The following is a 17891-nucleotide window of genomic DNA, read 5'->3' as shown; positions in this document are numbered from 1 at the left end:
TCCTGTGCCACAGATTTCTTAAACGCTGGGAGAGTTTTCTAGGGAAATATTACTGCAAGCCCTGGAGAGCTGCTGCTGGTGCACGTTGGAGAAGGAGTACTGAGCTACGTGACCCATTCCTACAGGTTTACATTGTCGGTGCACAAAGAAGAGCTGTTAGATTTGTATCCCAGATCAGAAGGCCCTCTCCTGCCTCCCAGTCCTCTTTCAACCTTTGGACCGTTGTGCCTGTATTACATTTTGAGAACCTGATTAGCATGTAACTACATTACTTGAAGTCAAGTAAAACTTGAGTTAAATTATGTGCTAAGGGTTTTGTAATTCAAGTGCTGTCTTCAATTTACTAAGATTTGAGAGGCTGCATTTCCAGAGGGTCACCACAGACGATCCTACATATGGAAACACAAGAAAATCTGCTAAAAATTTACCCAGATACAATGTCTGTTTATGCATGTTCAAATGATCATGCAGTACAGGTCATGCTGATTGGTCCCAACTGCTACAATATTTATTTCGGTGTTTTTGTTGGTTTGTTTTTTTTTTTTTTTTTTTTTAAGAGTATGGTTATTAAACTGGCAAAGAGGTGGAAACACACGCTCCAGCCATCTATTTGAGGGAATTTTGCTTTATGAAAGCACATATCTTTTGCTGGAAACTGCAATTTGAAACTGAAAATAGAACCACGTGGTAAATTCTGCAAGATTTTTACAATCGATCTGTGATTCAGATGTACGTGTTTGTGGTGACAAATTAGGACCTTGAGGAGAAACGCGAGAAGATCTTTTTAAGATTTTGCGCTGGGAAACTACAGCTTTGTTGAGCAACCTGTCAAATTAGTTTAGTGCTGAACGGTGCTTTCTTCCTAGGCCATAACTTATTTTGTTTGGTTTGCTTTCACAGCTAAGGGTTGACAAATAGTAAGTAGTTCCGTAAGGCAGAGGACTATTTATACGTAGGCTAAGAATATAGAATCATAGAGTCGTTTAGGTTGGAAAAGACCTTTAAGATTATCAAGTCCAACCGTTAAGTATCTTTTGGTTTGGAGAGTGAGTTATTGATCCCTGCAAGAAAAGAACCATTTTCACAGTTTTGTGAGGGCTACGAGCACGTCTTTAAAACTTCAGCCGTAGGGTAGGAACTAGGAGGAAATTAAAGCAGTTTCTGAAATACTTCACCAGCCAGCTCCTAGAAAATGACCCATCTGCTTGATTATTGGAAAAGACAAATTCCTTAATGGCTAGCATCAGCTGAAGCTGGTTTGGGACGTGCTTTGGCTGCTACTGATAAAAATTCCTTTTCTGAAGAGCTAGGTGAGCGGTCATTAAGCAAGAGTATCGACCAAGGAAATGCTCTAAAGACAGTGCGATTAAAAGGTATTTCCAGAACGTAATTCTGCTGACAGTGACGTGAAGAGCTGCATATTTTTGTTCATCTTAGTGAGGTCTGAATTCCCTTTTATTTCTCTGTGCGGACTATTATTTAGAGAGAAAAGGAAAGCTCTTAAAATCCCCAACTGTTTTCTCAGTTTGGTAAGTTACTGCGTGCACAAGAGTGCTGCGAAACGGCCCGTGCAATCCGGCTGGGTATCAGGCAGAGCGTTCATTCTTTCTAGAAATGTCCTCCGTAAACCGCCACAAAGGAAATTACATCATGTGTTAAAAAAAAAAAAAAAAAATCCATGCACTAAGACGTCCGTTTCACTCCCCCCAATCTGTGCTTAAAATAGTGATAACAACCTTGGCACAGGGCATTTCCTGGCGATTAATAACTGGCCAGGGTTAATGGCCCTCAGCACTGCCTCGGGCCATCAACTCCTCCCAGCCAGTCATTACTCCCTGGGAAATGCCCTTTTCTGGGTAGTTATTGTTTTAATATTAGGATGTAGAAGTTGCCATTGGATGGGGAGAAAAGTGACCTTGTGGCAATGTTAAAAAATAAACCCCCAAATGGTAAAATTTTAAAATTATTGCCAGTCAACGATCCATCAAAATTAAAATCCAGTGACAAAATTCTGCTAGCCTTGTTACCAGTGCAAAACATTTATCCCCCAAATGCTTCTCCCCAATTCCCATTTCATGTTTGCCACATGCAACTGGGTAAATTACAAAATTTGGTCTTTTAAAATGCACAGTAGCTTTGACATTCATTTATACGGGCTGTGATACGATTTTCGTCTTTTATGAGGCACTGAGCGTATATGATTTAGGTAATTCTGCTTTTTCTCTTTCACGTAATGTATATTACGGTAATAATAAGAAAGCAAATTTATACCTGATAAAAGTAGTAAGTATATGCTGTTCCTGTAGCCCATATTCTGCACTTAATTTCTGTGGTGTGGTTTACATTTTAGGCATTCTGCTGGAGCTCTAATGAAGAAAAATATGAAGGCTAGGTCTATATTTAAAAGTCTTGCTCACATACTTATGTAGGCTAGGAATACTAAAAATAAAACGCATCTAACTGCTGTCCTGGCAGAACCCTAGTGTAGATGCAGTTATGCCATCAAACAGTTTATTTTTGTTCAGGAGCAAGTAAAGAGTTTACTTTACTGCTCTGAACTCTGTCGGTAGTAGAAGAGCTGGCTCTGTGCAGACACGTTCTAGCCTCGGCGAGAAAGGCAGAGGCACACGCTCGGATCTATCACAATTAGAGCCAGCTCTTCAGTCTGATTGACAGCAGCTGGACTATATCCCAGCCTCCTGGGCTTTCTGGGGAGGGGGGCTATGGAAAGATCTCAAATTCAGAGCGAAATGTGGGAATAAAGTGTTCCAAGATGGTGGGGTGTTGGTTTTTTTTTTTTTTTTTTCTCCTTATCCACTGAGAGGAACACGTAGATGAGCAGAATTCGTAGTGGGCTCTGAACCGATCGTAATCTACACCCTCAGTGGTGCTGATAGCTTCTGAACTTTGTGCACGTTGAGTTTAAGAACTATGATCATGAACTTCTACATAGACTTCTTCACCAAACTTCTCATATCTGTCACATTTCCATTTTCTAGATCTCGGTTCACCCTGCTTTTGTATTTTAATTTCTTTTTTATATGCTGGTTGAAACTGATGAACTGTACTTGCTATTAAGGTTAAGTAGCCACTGTGGAACATGCAAAATTGGGGGACCAGCAGGACCCCAAAAGCAAAACTCTTTCTCCCTTCATATGGCATTAGTCTGACATACGTGTTCATTACGTGAACACCGATGTGCCACCAAATTACCATGGGGTAGCAAATTACTGGCGTAGGTGCGGTAACTACCCGTGGGCGTGTTTGTAACCCGCAGCAAATACAAGCTAATTTGAGTGAATACGAATTTCTTTCATTTTGGGCCTAGCAAACTGGACTTCCCTGGTATTTTATGGGGTTTGAAAGAGCACCAGAGCAGTTGATTGCTGCAGGTGTGCCGATGGCTGGTAACTCATAAACCGGCAGTAACTTGTGCGTCTAAACCTCACGTGCGTGTCCAGTGGAGATGGTATATCCTTTTAATTGCTGGAGGAAAAAAATGTGACCTAAGTACTTATTTTCTGAACACTTAATCCCACATAAATATTTTAAAGGCTTCTTTCAAGGACACCTAAATACATCCTTTGTTATGAGCCACATAAGTCCAAGGCATCACCAGACAACTCTTCTGTCCTGTTTTCTGCTGCTGCACCGCTCAGTCTCACAGCTCCCAGGAAAAATGCTTTTTCACTGTTTTATTTTTACATCTTTCTCATTTTTTAAGCTTGAGGTTCCTAATCTATTTCAAGTTTCATTTTCTTTTAATTCTCCTTATATTTAACATTTTTGTTTTAAAATTATAGTTATGTTGGTTGTTTCTGTCTATACATAACAGCTAGTGAAGGTCTTCGGTTTGGAAAAAAATTATGTTGCAGCTCTATTCCTAAATTTCAGGGTAGAATTTCTAAAAATCTGTGTTGCTTTTCTCGCAGTGTAAGAATCTGATAGACTTATTCTTAGCCACGCCATTCTTGGCCACCTAGTGATTTATGAGAGAGATACCTCCGTATCAAAATCCAAATACGCTTGCAGAACATTCCATTTACGTTAACTACAGGTCGGGTGAGAGTATCCAGAGGTTGTGTAAATTTTATAGGTACCCCAAATTCCTACCTGTGAGCAGTAGGTGTGTCTCAAGGGAAAGGATGGGCATTAAAAATGGATGTAAGTCACACATGCGTTCTCCTAATGTTGTACTGTCGGCACCCCTCTGGTTCCTAGAAAGACGCCTGCCTTTGATTCTGCCAGAGGCATCCACATTTCACCAGATTTATTTTCAGTTTCTCTTTTTGGGAGCACACGTACTCGCTGCTGGGTCATTGATAAAATCTATAGCATTAGGTGGCGATTGGTCTTGCAGGGCTTTCCTTTGAATGAAACTGTAATCCTATAGAGGAGTCAACGCATCTTGATTTTGAAATGTCCAACCACGTAGCAGTATGCTGAACAAGTTAGATAACAATTTTATTAAACATCCAAATATTTAGTGAAAATAGTAAGGCCTCTTTCAGTTTCTCAGCGTCTTCAGCTAAGCTTCCCTAAAAGATGAAGAGGTGGGTGGAACTGGCAGTTGAGGAGGAAAGATTAGTCAGAAGGTAGCTGCCAACTTCCAGCCCTTAATTTTGTATCTTCTTTGCTGCTGGAGTGTAGCCAAAAAACTACTTGGGTCATCAGACATAGCAGCGAGCTACTTAAGTAAATTATAATGTCTGCATATAAAAAAAAAAAAAATAAAGCTACCCACTCATGAGATTTTCTGATCGTATCTCAGATGGGAGCACTGAAGACCTGCCATCGCGAGGCGCGGTGCGTAGTGGCACTGTTGTTCCCTGCATTTTTTGGCCCAGCTGGGAGATACCAGGGGATAATAGGAAGGATATATGAAGAGATCAAGTTCCACAGAAAACAGGGATTTTCATTTTTAATTCTTGAAAAGTTTTGTGCCTGACAGAAAGTAGAGTTTCTTTCTTTGCTAAGGGGCTATTTTAATACAATTTTCACTATAGAAATATTTATATATGAAACATTTTCTTTTCATTTTTGAATGAAAAAATATTTATTTTAAAAAGCTTTTGCATAGTCCACGAAGCATGTTTCTTGCTTGCCTCACTTTTTTATCTTCTCTCTTTTCCCTTTTTAGAATTCCTAAAATGTGTTACTGGCAAGAAAATATTGAGTGATAATTTATTGCTAATCATTTGAAAAGCGAAACAAGAATTACTTTTGTATAAGACGTGCTACTGTTGATACAGGTTTATCAAGAAATGAGCCTAGGGCTCCCATTAGTGTGGGCCTAATGACAACCAGGGGTCTTCCACCACGTCAGGAGGGCTCTCCTTCATTTGGAGAGGTGAGAGCTGGGTAGGAAGCAATGAATGGCCATGGCTGCGTCCGGTATTGGGGTGTGCTGCGGTCTGAGGCTTGTGTGTGGGGTGCGAGGAGGTGGATGGCACGTTGTGGTCGTGGAGACCGCCTCGCTGCTGGGCTGTGGGTCTGCTCTGTCTCTCAGTACCAACCCAGTCTTTATTAAAGAGCAGAGCGGCAGAAAAAGTAGAACTGAAGACCATGTTTGCTTTCGTACGCGATGAAGGGGGAGAACAAAATCTGAAGGTAGGTAACAATGAATTAAAATAAGCAAGATCACAGGAAGAGACAGTGGAGACGGCAATGAACCAGATCTCAAAAGGGAGCAAAGATGATAGCTTGAAGATAGCACGAGAGAACAGAAGGCAAAATGTAGAGATAAAAGGCAGGTTTGAACAAATACCAGAGTGCAGCAGGTCCCTGTGCCTGGGGAAGGCTCGATAGGCTTAATGTCAGAATTGCTAAAGATAGGTGGCTCTCTGCTTGGTGCAAGGGTATGAAGTCATCATGAAGAGAATGAGGCAAGAATACTCAGTGAACATGTGTATTTTTGCAGTGAGGGTTCATAGGAAAATTCAGGTTGGCAGGAACCTCAGGAGGTGAGGTGAGCGAGTCCAACCTTCTGCTCAAAGTAAATTGGTTATGAAATCAGACCATTCCGAGACATTTATACACATTCGGAGAGGATGCCTAAAGAAGTTGGAACTTAAGTGTTCTTCAAAAGAATCATTGTCGTGTCTGGAGGAGGAAGGCAAAGGTATCACAAGAAAAATGAAGATCAAGAGATAGAACAGTTATTATGTTACAGCGTGCATTGTAGCTTTCTACCCTCCTTTCATCCATGCTTTCCAACAGGAAAATAACCCAGAAAAACTTTCTGTGAGTGATCCTCAGTGAAGTTCTGGTGGGGATGGATCCCACTGGTCCCACTGCAGCCATTGAAAAGATCCCGTGTTTCCAGCCCTGTGAACATTTGCAGATTGTCTCCTTTCCTGAGGTGAAGCTGTCCCATTAATCAGGCAAGTTTGGGAGTGTGAGGAAGCTCTTCTCTTTGTAAAGTCTGATACCTAGACCAGGCAGGAGAGAATAGCGTTGAGGGACAGATCGTCCCCGTACAGCTGACGTGTGATGTCCTGAGATAATTTCCTGAAGAAAGGACAAGCCTGATAGCCTGTTCCCCCACACCTTCTTAATGACCATACCCACATCTATCAGAGCAGCCTAACCTTAGAGCTGTTCGTGCAAAATCAAGTAAATTATCAGTGCTTTTCAGTATATCGCTACGAGGATAATGGTGCACAGAGAGAGTGGGTGAGCTGTGGAGGATGCAACCTGACAAAATCACTTACTCGTCCCAGGCATTGCTTTGGCACCTGCAATGTCACATGATGAAGTAGATCACAGGGCTCTCCAGTGTAAAAGGGAGGGGTTTTCTCCCTCCTCTGGCACCGATACTGCTAGCTTTCTTGAGCTTTCAAATCCAAGGAAGTGAGTTAAAAGAAGCCCTAGGGGTGATGGAACAAGGGAAGAGATAGGATGGACTTCTCGGGGATGCAGAGAGACAGATTTGACCTGGGGAATTGCTACCTGCCTGAATGCAGGAGTTAGGGAACTCTGACACACTTATTCAGTGTGCATTTTATCTCTTTCTTTTCTACTGAATTTTTTTTCTAATGAGTTAAGCAGCTTTGTTGCTAAGTAATAGGGGAAATATATCCGCGTGTACCTAGAAGCGGGCAGGGACTGGAAGGGATCTTAGGGTTCCTTTCAGTGAACGGCTGCTCATTCCCTCTGTAGGAGCAGCCTACAGCCCTTGAACATACTTGTCTCCAGTTGGCTTCCCCTCTCGGAGGGGCACCCTGCAGAGAGGTGCCTGTGCTCTTGTGAGAACCAGTAACGATTGGCGAGGTGCTCAAAGAACCGTGTTAGAAAGGACCGTGTGTATACATCTGGGCTGGTAATTTGATGAGAGGAAGATTTCTAGAGGTGGAGGGGAAAAAAAAAAAACAAACCACAAATTCGTGTTGCCTTTCGCCAGCCTTATTTTCCATATGTGGTCTTCAGAATCAATAATGTGTCAGCACCCTGGTGTAAAGCTTTTGCTACAGGTCATAGCATGTGTCTGAAATACCGTAGAATTAGATATATCCTTTTTCTGTTAGCTTCTCCAATATTGTATGGGCCTCCTCTGCTTTTGCTTTATATTGAGTCAGTGTGGCAAGTACAGAAATACAGCAGGGGCACGGCAGACCCACCAGGGCTTGCAGGTATTGTTTGCAAGGAGTACAGCTGAAAAGGAGCATCCGTCTTCGCTCTTCTCTTGGATTCAGCCTTTGTTACCTCGCGTCTTTTCCTTTCGGTAATGCTCATTTCCATTCACCCCTATGTTCATTTTCGCTCATTACCAAAGAGACTAGTGGTTGAACTATGATAGGTTTCCCATGCAAAATAAAATCCCAAAGATTCTGTCAAATTTCCAGGGAGGTCTTCAGCCACATGGGTAATTTTCAATGGAATTTGGAAGGTTTACCTGAAGAACTGAAATTTTCAACAGTCTATCATAAAATGGACGTACTTTTTTTAATCATGTGAAATATTTGAGTTCCCCTGAAGTGTTTCCTATAAGTGCTTTATTTTCTTTCATTAAACATCTGTTTAGGGGAACTCTTATTCCATGGGCTCTTTTTCAGTGTTCAGGAATTGCCATGTCTTAATTACAGAGTGCCCTGGGCATGGGAGGTACAGGTGCATCAGATGGTCTCTTTCTTTTCACTGGTGAGGCCACAACTTGAATACTGGGTTCAGTTTTGGGCCCCTCACTACAAGAAAGATGTTGCATTGCTGGGATATGTCCAGAGAAGGGCAGCGGAGCTGGGGAGGGGTCTGGAGCCCCAGGCTGCTGGAGAGCGGCTGGGGGAGCTGGGAACCAGCGATGGGACGAGGGGAAACAGCCTCAAATTGTGCCAGGGCAGAGTTAGGTTGGCCATGGGGAACAATTCCTTCCCCTTGGGGCTGTCAGGTACTGGAAGGGGCTGCCCAGGGAAGGGGTCGAGTCCCCACCCCTGGGGGTGTTCAAAAAACTTGTAGATGTGGCACTTTGGGACATGGTTTAGTAGGCATGGTGGTGTTGGGTTGATGGTTGGACTCGACGATCTTAGAGGACTTTTCCAACCTTCATGATTCTATGATTTTGCTTTGAGTTGTATTCTAAGTCAGTAGGACTCTCATGAGATGTTTGAGTGGAAAGTTAGCTTTTAATTTATCCACACCTTCCATGAGCACAATCTGTGCCTACACATTCATGTGTACGAGCAGGGCCAAAGGGCATGGTAGCTCAGCTCCTGCCCTGATAGTGCCCAATACGATGCTGAGACTCATGTGGCAGAGGAGCAGTTACAACACCAAGCTGTTCCCTTGTTTTCCTACAGGTGCAGTCAGTCCTAAAGAGCAATGTGTTTAGCTTCGTGCTCCCGTCAAAGCTGCAGCATTCTGATACTTTATAAAGAAATGGGTTTGTTCGTAACCCTTGGTTTTTATTTGTCCGAGGACATTAGATCCTAACAACTCTAGGCCCTAATTTGAAGCTATAACCCAGTGTACTCACTGACATCCACCAAATAATCTCATTAAATAGATGGAATCTCATTGATAGAAGTAGGGGCATCATACAAAAATAACTCCCTTTGAAAATAAGCATCTCCATTTAGCTTGAGAAAGGAATCTTTGTTGTTCGCTTTTCGTGCTGATTTTGTGTGCGTGGTAGCAAATGCTAATATTTTCTAACTCCTATCATCAGCTTCTCTAGAGTTAATTACGTGCTGATAATGTTTGGCCTGGTTTTGTGTCAATCTGTTGTATCTCACTTTCACTTCACTTTGAAAAGCAAACTGGACATCTCAATATAAAGTAATCAGGTAAAGATAGGGCTTTATTCAGGAGGTTTGCTACACAAAGACAGCAAAATAATAAACATTCTAATATCCCTTAGTTGTCTTATTTTCATTTACCCCAATTATCTTAATGTATTTTAGTGCAAGAAGGAAAACAACACGTGGTTAGAGATTGTTAAACTCTCCACTCCCTGAAAAAAGAAGAGAGAAGAGAAGCAGAATTGTAGGTCAGCAATGTCAAGACATTCTGCATTACTTGTCTTTATCATCATGCAGAATCTTTTTATTAAGGCAGCATAGAAAGAATAGATTTATGGACAGAAAGTACAATGTTTAATATGTCCATATCCATCTAGATTGACAGTTCCTACCGACATGAATTTCCCAGGAGAGACAGTGTTACTGGTGTCAGTGGATGGCATCATTTACTTCAATGTTCCATTATTAAATTGATAACAAGATAATTCCTCTGCTTCTCAGAGACATGACAGGGTTTACAATTGTTAACTTTCTTATTGCATGGGATTTGATGTTCTAGGTAGTTTTTAATAAGAGGCTTATTTTTATTTCAGTTCTGCAACAAATCAAAAATTACAACAAGAAAGTACAGGAAAAAGAGAAACCCGGTCGGGTCTGCAAGGCATCCCAACCAGGCTGGTTTCTGGAGGGTTATTTTTACAACAGCAAGTCTTCGTGCTCCCGCTGTTTTTCAGTACTGCACGCTTAGGCCTGTTTGCGCGATGCAGAATATTTGCTGCAGTCTTATCTCATGGCGGGGGGTGTGTTAGAAACCTTTTGTATGTTGGTAATTCGGGCTGGATGATGTTGAGGATGATCATTTCATCAGCCAGCAGCCCTTTGGAGAAGCAGAGGATTTGCCACAAGTGGGCACTGAGTGTCAGTAAGCCTCCGAGAACCTTTCTGCTGGCGAGATGTGGCATAGCTGTGACTTGTCCTGAACCCGACGTTCCACGAGAGGCAGAATTACGGAGGCAGGCTAGTGGTGCGAGTCTCGATAAGGTGGCAAAATCTGCACCAACCCAAAAAGTCCTGCGGTGCTCCAGTTTATTCCCTTGCTACTCGCTCTTTGCTACTGCAACTGCATCTAAGAGGTGTTGGGTAGGGCAGAACCCGGCCTGTGGTCCATGTGTTTCATTCTTTCATGTGTGAAAAAACTGTGAGAAGTCTGTACGCGGCGTGTGTGGTTTTCAGTTAGATGCAGGATTGCTTATCCTGTCATGGAAATAGCTAAGGAGCGCTCAGGAAACCGTTCTTTATTCACTTTTCACCGAGGACCTGGTGGACCACATGCTCTTGTAGCTACGTGGTGCGGGACCTTCAGAAACGCTCCGAGCGTGTCAGCTTGTTCCAGAATGCGGGTGAGAGATGGCGTGGGTCAGACCTGAGTGTGTGTACCCCGCCTTCGGACAGACGGGGAATTTGAACTCAATGAAATAACGGCTGAGAAATTCTCCGGTCCTAGTGTGCTTGTGTAGATGTAGGTGCCTTTTCCAATGGCGAGCGATGAACTAAATATGTTATTTTTGCCATTGTTTTACAAAGACTGGATCCTCAGTGCCAAGTTTCTCCCTAGTAAAAGCTTCCTGAGGAATTTTGGTTAAAAACGTTTGGGTTCGGTCAGACTAAGCAGGTTGTGTGGCAAGGCTATACTGTGCTGTTTGGGAAGAAGAAACATGTCTTGAAAGGAAGGCTGAGGTCTCTCCATCTGACTCAAACACAAACACCTTCTCAAGTTTGGATTGATCAAGAATAATTTTGTGGGTATTTAAAATCTGGTTTTTAATGTAGTCCTCAATCTCTGCACTCCCTCTATCTGCAGCAATTATCCTCTTCGTGTCTCTGCTTCCCAAACAGGTAGCTGTTACAAAACCAGTCCTCCAGCCTTCTTGAAAGCATCTCTTGATTTTACAGCTTTCAAGGGGAACGCTCTTGTAAAGATGACATTAAGGATCTCTTTCTATTCCTGCAAGGGCTGTGCACATCAAAAATAAAATCCTGGGGATTTTTGCAAGTGTGTGAGGAAGCGGAAGGGGGCGCAGGTCGAGGCCAGCAGCAGCGTCTGAGCGGAACATCTACGGGTGCTTGGTGCAGAGCTGTCCTCGAGCCTGGTGCAGCAAGGAGAAGGGACAGGCAGGGAAGAGAAAGCAGAAAATACATGGGTGGCTGAATTCCCTGAAGTGCAGGGAGATGATGGACAGGCCTGGAAGAATCGGTTAGGAACAGATACGGGCTATGGCCTGTGTTAGATGACCAAAATAAATATGGTTCTTACAGGCATGAGGGTAGAGGATTGCGATTCCATTGTGTCTGTTGGGAAGTTTTCTTACATTTGCAGGGATTGACAGTGTTCGCATTTAAATCCAGCCCCCTGAGATTTTTTTTCAGACTCTTTGAGTCTACTGAAACTCCCTTATTCCCTGCAGAGCAGTACAGGACAAATGGTAATTGTCTACCCAGAGTTTTACTGCTGTCTGGCTTTAAATAGATGTTCTCAGGATTGTCTGACCCAAAGGAGGCCCAGTAGTGGTTTGTTTTGTTTTTTTTTTCTCTCCTTCCTTTTGTTTTGCAACCTCTTGCAGTGAATTCCGTGTGTTAGGGAAGTAAGATCACTTGAAAACATACGCAGTGGTGAACCTCACCCTTTTTATTTCTTTTAATGCTATTGCATTTCTGAGACGTCCACATAGAGATAATGGAAGAGGGGAAAAAAACAACATTCTCAAGGGAAATAGATTCTAGTTTAAGCTTCCATGGGATTATTATAAACAGAGAGGAAAAAAAAAATATTTTAAGGATTATGAGAAGTACCTTGTCAGTGTCCTTTTAAGTAAAACAACTACTAATGCATTAGTTACAGAATTGTGTGAAATGTAGCTTTTTACTAGGTGCTTTAGCTACAGTATATTCACCTTATAATCACGTCCTAGATGGTACATTATACACCCTCCCTTTTCCATCTCATCTCCCTAAAAATAAGTTTTATTGTAGACCACTTTCCTCCATGAACGATCAAGAAAATCCTGTACACAGAATAGTGTCTGATGGTGCAAACATGCGTTTGCCCCTTTATAGAATCACAGAATGTTTTGGGTTGGAAGGGACCCCTAGAGGTCACCCAGTCCAACCCCCCCACAGGGAGCAGGGACACCTTTAACCAGATCAGGTTGCTCATATAAGCATTTGGAGAAATGGTCTCATCACCTCGTGTAACGTCAGGGCATCGAGACCTTGTCTAGTGACGCCTGTCACCGCGACCACCGGGGAGGGAGCGGTGTCTGCGGGGCCGCCGCGCTCCTCGGCGCCGGGTGGAGTAGGAGCGATCCCTCAACCATAGGCAAAATAGCAGCATGGATGAAGAAGAAGAAGAGGGAACAGCATGTGCCAGCTCTGCTTCTGATCTGGAATAGGAGCGGGCCAGGGGTCCCACTGGGCTTCCATCGCGCATCGTTTCGCAGGCAGCCCTCACTCAAGCTATGGCAAGGCCGCAATTTAGTCAGCCTGCATTTACCGCTCGCTACGCTTTAGCAGCGGCTTTGCTGTAGGATCTGTCATTGGGCTACTTCTGTTGTTTCAAACAACTCTAATTAAGCTTGAGTCAGGTTGCCACTGCAAACTTCAGGAGTCGAGAGGCAGGACGTGCTCTCCGGGGATGCTCCCGGGCTGGGCCGCGCGCTGGACGTTTCTGAGATGCCAGCTGCTTGGGGCTGCTAAAGTTGCAGGGGTGGTAACGTGGCACACGGCATCGTAGGCACCAAAGATGTAAAAGGAAAAAAAAAAAATAATGAAAATAGTGAGAAGAGGCTGAGAAGCTGAAAGGTGATACAATTTCTGTTTATTACTTTCCCCTAAACCGTCTGATTTTTATCACTTGTTATTGTTACTTGTCTCCTGCCATCCTCTTCCTAGGTAATGGGAGATAATACTCGATGTTTTCTTTATAAATTCCCAAGTGTGATTTTAGGAGTAGATTCAAACCTCAGACATCACAGATAGTGGCCCTAAATATGTCTACATGTGATAATTATCATTTTTTTGTCATGGGTACTGATTCCTAATGAAAAGACCGTAGAGGCATTTTGGGGAAGAACAGTTGCTTGAGGAAGGACAGCTTTGTTAGCATGGAGCACTGGAGGATCTGTTTCCACCTAGGAATTAAGTTTAAATTCAAGTTATAAGAACTTATATAAGAACTGTGGAAAAAAGGAGAATAAAATCCCCTACTATTTTAAAATGTTCATTATTCCCTCTGAGGTTGCAGTTTTCATGTGAACAGTCACGGCAGAAATGTAATTTTTGCTTTGAGATATTTTTGTTATTGTAAACCACTGCTCCTGTCAAAAGTATGTACTTAATTTTAAATGTGAATGGTAAAACTAATCAATATTAAATAAACATGTTGTCTTAATTAACAGCTCTTTGAAACATCGCCGATCTTGTTCCTCCTCTTTTGTAGACTCCCAGCAGAATTTTCAAATTTCATTAATAACACTTGACATAACCTAACTCAGCTACTTGTGAAGAGTCAGCCACCCTTCTTGTCTTACAACCTTCCCTGTTGAAAAATTTGGGTTGTTTGAAGCCGAATTGTATAGATTTCTGATATACTTTGGATTGTGACTGCAACTGTGAAAATCCTCATCATGTTGTCAGTGTCTGAGTTGGGCTTTTTTTTCCTTTAGTTTATAAAAAGTGTGAATTTGACAAGATACGGTTTCTAGCTCGCTTCCAGTTAGTGCATATTTTAACTAGCTTCTTACTCTAAGTTTTTCTCATATATACTTTCTTAAACTGATTTTTCACAATTCGTGTTTTTAAAAATATTAGAGTCTTTTAAAAGAGGCTTATATTTATTTCCAGTGTACTAAAATTATCTTGAATATTCAAATAGAACAGAGAGCAAATATTGTTTCGTAAACATTTGACCTGTGGAGCTACATGAGGTAGAAAAAAGTATGGTATAGGAGAGAGAGTTTTTCCCTCTGTCAAGAGGGGAATAAAAGCATGGAAGCATGGCCAGTAATGAGTGTGTGCGTTTAATGAAAAGCTTGGTCTGATGTTTATGCCAGAGGTGTGCGCAAATGGGCGCCTGCAGGCAAGGCAGGCACTTCATCAAACCCCGTCCTTCTCAGGAGGCTCCCACCTTGCGAGCGTCAGCCAGCCGATGGGTGGGCGGGTGGTCGATTGGTGGGTAGAGATCCATCAGAGCAAAACAATGGAAGCAATGGAAACGATGATGATGATGATAAGTGGTATTGTCCTTTTAAATGAATAGATTGTAACCTCACCACATCTAATTTTCTCCATAGCTGCCTGCCTTTTTAAAGTTTATTTTCCTCCCTTCTGAAGATACTAAATATCCCATCCTTCTTCCAGAGATAATTGGGGAGTTTACAGTTTCCAACACTCGTGTGTATGGGACAATTTTTCTACACCATGCTTTTCAGTATTTGGCCTTAATACGAATGAGTTGTTAACCCTCAGTGTTATGGGAAGGTTCAAGAGAAGTGTTATACTACTGGGAGTGACAGATTAAGCTCATCCCAGATGTTAATGCCAACAGTAAAACTTGTTTGGAAAGCAAAAAAGATTAAAAACAAAATTCATCCTACCTGTGAATCAAACATACATGTGAAACTTCCATACGTTTCACATGAGAGGGCCAAGATGGTTTTCCATTCCCCTCTCCTGGCGTTTGCTTTGAGCACAGACTGAGCCGGCAGCGTACTCATAAGTTCTTTTTCTGATTTAACCTTTTTTCTTGCAAACCTCATCCTTCTCAGAAGTCCCCCATGCAGGAGTTCCTGGGCTGAATTCCCTGCTGATCCCACCACGACTCTTATCGGCTTCGGGGTTTCAGTGTCTGATAATCTTTGATGGGTCCAGAACAAGTGAGTTTGGTTTTGTCTTAAACAGAAATTAATCTTGTTACTTGAACTGGGCATCGGCCGGAGGAGTAATTAACATTTGTTTAACAGTAGATCGTACTGGATGCAACTGGAAAGATGTGTGTCTACGCTGCCCTCCCAGAAGAATCCTTTTGGAACTTATTTTCTCCAAAAACATGAACCTCAGTAAAAATGTTAGAGGTGGCAGCAGCAGCTTCGGGCAGAACCTGGGCCTGAAAGGTGCTCAGTGCCGTGGGGAGGAAAGGCAATACGTAGAAACAGCTCCTGGGGAGCGGGGGCCACAGCCAACAAACGGGAAATAAAAAGTCTACCGTGGGAAAACAAAAGCTGGAATTTCCCTGTGCCACTCTCCCAGCCCTCCCAGATTTTCCCTGCATCCTACAAGTCTCCTCCCAGTTTCCTCTACATGAAATATTCCTGGCTGCCTGTCGCTGTCCTTAACTTCTGCGTACTGTGAGATTCCAGGGGGCTGGGTTTGGTGTCTCCTGGCTTCCTGGAGTCAGCTGGAATATTGTGTTCATGTGCCACCGTGTTAGACTGTGAACTCTTGCACTTACGTCTTACCCACCCCTAAAGAGCCCCGAGTACTCTGGTGTCATAGAAATCGTAAATACCTTAATTCCTCTGACCTCAAAAACAAGTATGCTTGACCATTTTTTGGCTTTTTCTGTGTCTAGGACAGCCTTTGTTCCTGCTTTATCGCATGACGAAGAGAATGCAAAGTCCTCTACGTGTTTAACTAGACCTGCTGATTTCACTTAAGGACTTAAAAAAAATAGGGCTAAAATAGGCGACTCTGTGTACGGTTTCTCATCCCCAGTGAAACCTAGAGCTGTATTTCACTATACCTTGCTAGCGGTATAGAGCTGGTAGTTCCCATAGGCAGGCAGTGGTAGTTAACGTCTGGGGTCACGGTAGAGTAATATATTACAAAATCTGGTAACGTGGCTTAAAATGATGGCATATATATTCTTTTCAGGTTGTGATTGCCAGCATCATGTGCAGCTATAGCAGGGAGGACTGGACTGAACTGTCAAAGATGGCTGAGGTAACGGTTCCCTAAATGTGTATCTGCATCTTTTTTTTTTTTTTTTTTATTCTCCTTAAAAACAAGAGCTGCAATAAGGAGTTTCTCGAAAGAAATAAGATTCAAAGTGAAAAATGAGTGTTTAAAGCATGTCCGTTATAATTTGTTTATTTGGTGTTTTCATTAAAACGATGGAAATGTAAATTTAAAAGAAATCTGTTCCATAAAAATGGTCCCTTGGATTTTTAAGCAGTACCTGGAAAGCCTTTAGTCTTTGAATCTATATGCTTTTTATTTGCATTTTAAGCAAACTGTATATTATGACGGATGCCCTGATAAAATTTAATTCTACCTTTGAGAGCCTAACTTGATCTTACCTTGCCTACAGGCACACTAGTTTGACAGCACCAGAAGAAATTTTGAATATAAAACTCTTGAATATTTAAAGTATAAAAGGCTCATTTAATGCTATTCTAGTTTTAATACAGACTTTCAAAAATGATAGTGGAGAAAGCCAGCATATGTAATAGCAGTCAGCAGGCTTCCTATAAAATAAATCCAGTCTTACGCCAATGCAAACAGACGACGCACCTGAAATTTCGATTCCATTTGAAGGAAAAAAAAACTATTTAAAAACACGTACCTGTGTCCGTAGGGAATAGTATGAGAAATACTTGATTAAGACTGCCATAATGTCGCTGAGAAAGGTGTCTCTATCTGAATGTAATACAAAGTTGGTATTTTTAAATAAAACTGGTTTTTTTTCCCCATAAAGTATCAAGAGGAAATAAAAAGCATAGTTTCAGATCAATAAAGGAAGGCTTTAACAACTTTAAGCAAAGAAAAAAAATTAGCTTGTCGTTATCACTAGCATTAGCTCAGATTTAAACGTTTCATAAGTATTTTATGTATGTATTTTGTATAAATGTTTTTATATATGTGTAGATATGGGTGGGGATATTTCAAATTTGCGTTTTCATATGGCTGCATGTGTGTGTTTGGACATCGTTGTTTCTTTATTTGCAGTGTCCTAAGCCCTCCTATGGTGATGATTTTCTTTGGGCATTTTAAACCTAAGAGGAAAAAAAAAAAAATCACTTTGGGGACTTAGGGAAGTGAAATTAAACATTATCAGTAATTGGCTTGGTGATCTTCAACACTAGTCCATTTTATACCTGTATTTACCTAATTGACCATGAAATCTTTTGCGGAACCCCTGCTTGACAGGAGCAGTACCGCTTTTAAACGGACTAAGATGAATGGCTTTATTGCGCCGTTCGCTCCTCTCTTTTTTAATCCGGTGGTACTGCTATTTTAGACAGATATTTCCAATCCCCGTTTGTATTTGTGTTAGCCCTTTAGAAAAAAGTAGTTATTTAAATGCACGCCATAACGTGCAACGTACGTGATAGAACTTTCTTTTCCGCCAAGCGGTTGTGAGTCTCCGCTCTGGGCAGAGCTGCGCGCTTGTTTGGGGCGCTCTGGCATCCGCGGCTGAAGAGTGGTGATATTTAATCGCACGCCTAGGATCCTGCCTAGAAGGTAATAGATGTGGCTTTCCAAAGAGCAGAAGCCCCGGAAGGAAGCGCAGCGCCTCTCGGCAGGAGGACGACCTATTCATAGAAAAGGTCAGCTTGTCACGGGGGCCGACAGCACCGGCGTCGGCACGGCATGGCCGGGCTT

At 42.3% G+C, this 17891-nt stretch overlaps 1 protein-coding gene across 1 annotated transcript in view; it reads left to right on the top strand.

Annotated features, from left to right (window-relative positions):
* The window catches only part of DPYD (dihydropyrimidine dehydrogenase), a 372577-nt gene that overhangs the window by 225656 nt on the left and 129030 nt on the right, over positions 1-17891 (top strand). The window contains exon 16 of the mRNA XM_009647526.1: positions 16161-16229. Coding sequence (XP_009645821.1) covers positions 16161-16229 — 69 coding nt within the window. The remainder of the gene's footprint in view (positions 1-16160; positions 16230-17891) is intronic.

This window comes from Egretta garzetta, unplaced genomic scaffold, assembly GCF_000687185.1.
Source record: "Egretta garzetta isolate BGI_Z169 unplaced genomic scaffold, ASM68718v1 scaffold149, whole genome shotgun sequence".
Classification (NCBI taxonomy): domain Eukaryota; kingdom Metazoa; phylum Chordata; class Aves; order Pelecaniformes; family Ardeidae; genus Egretta; species Egretta garzetta.
This window is presented reverse-complemented; position numbering and strand designations above follow the sequence as displayed.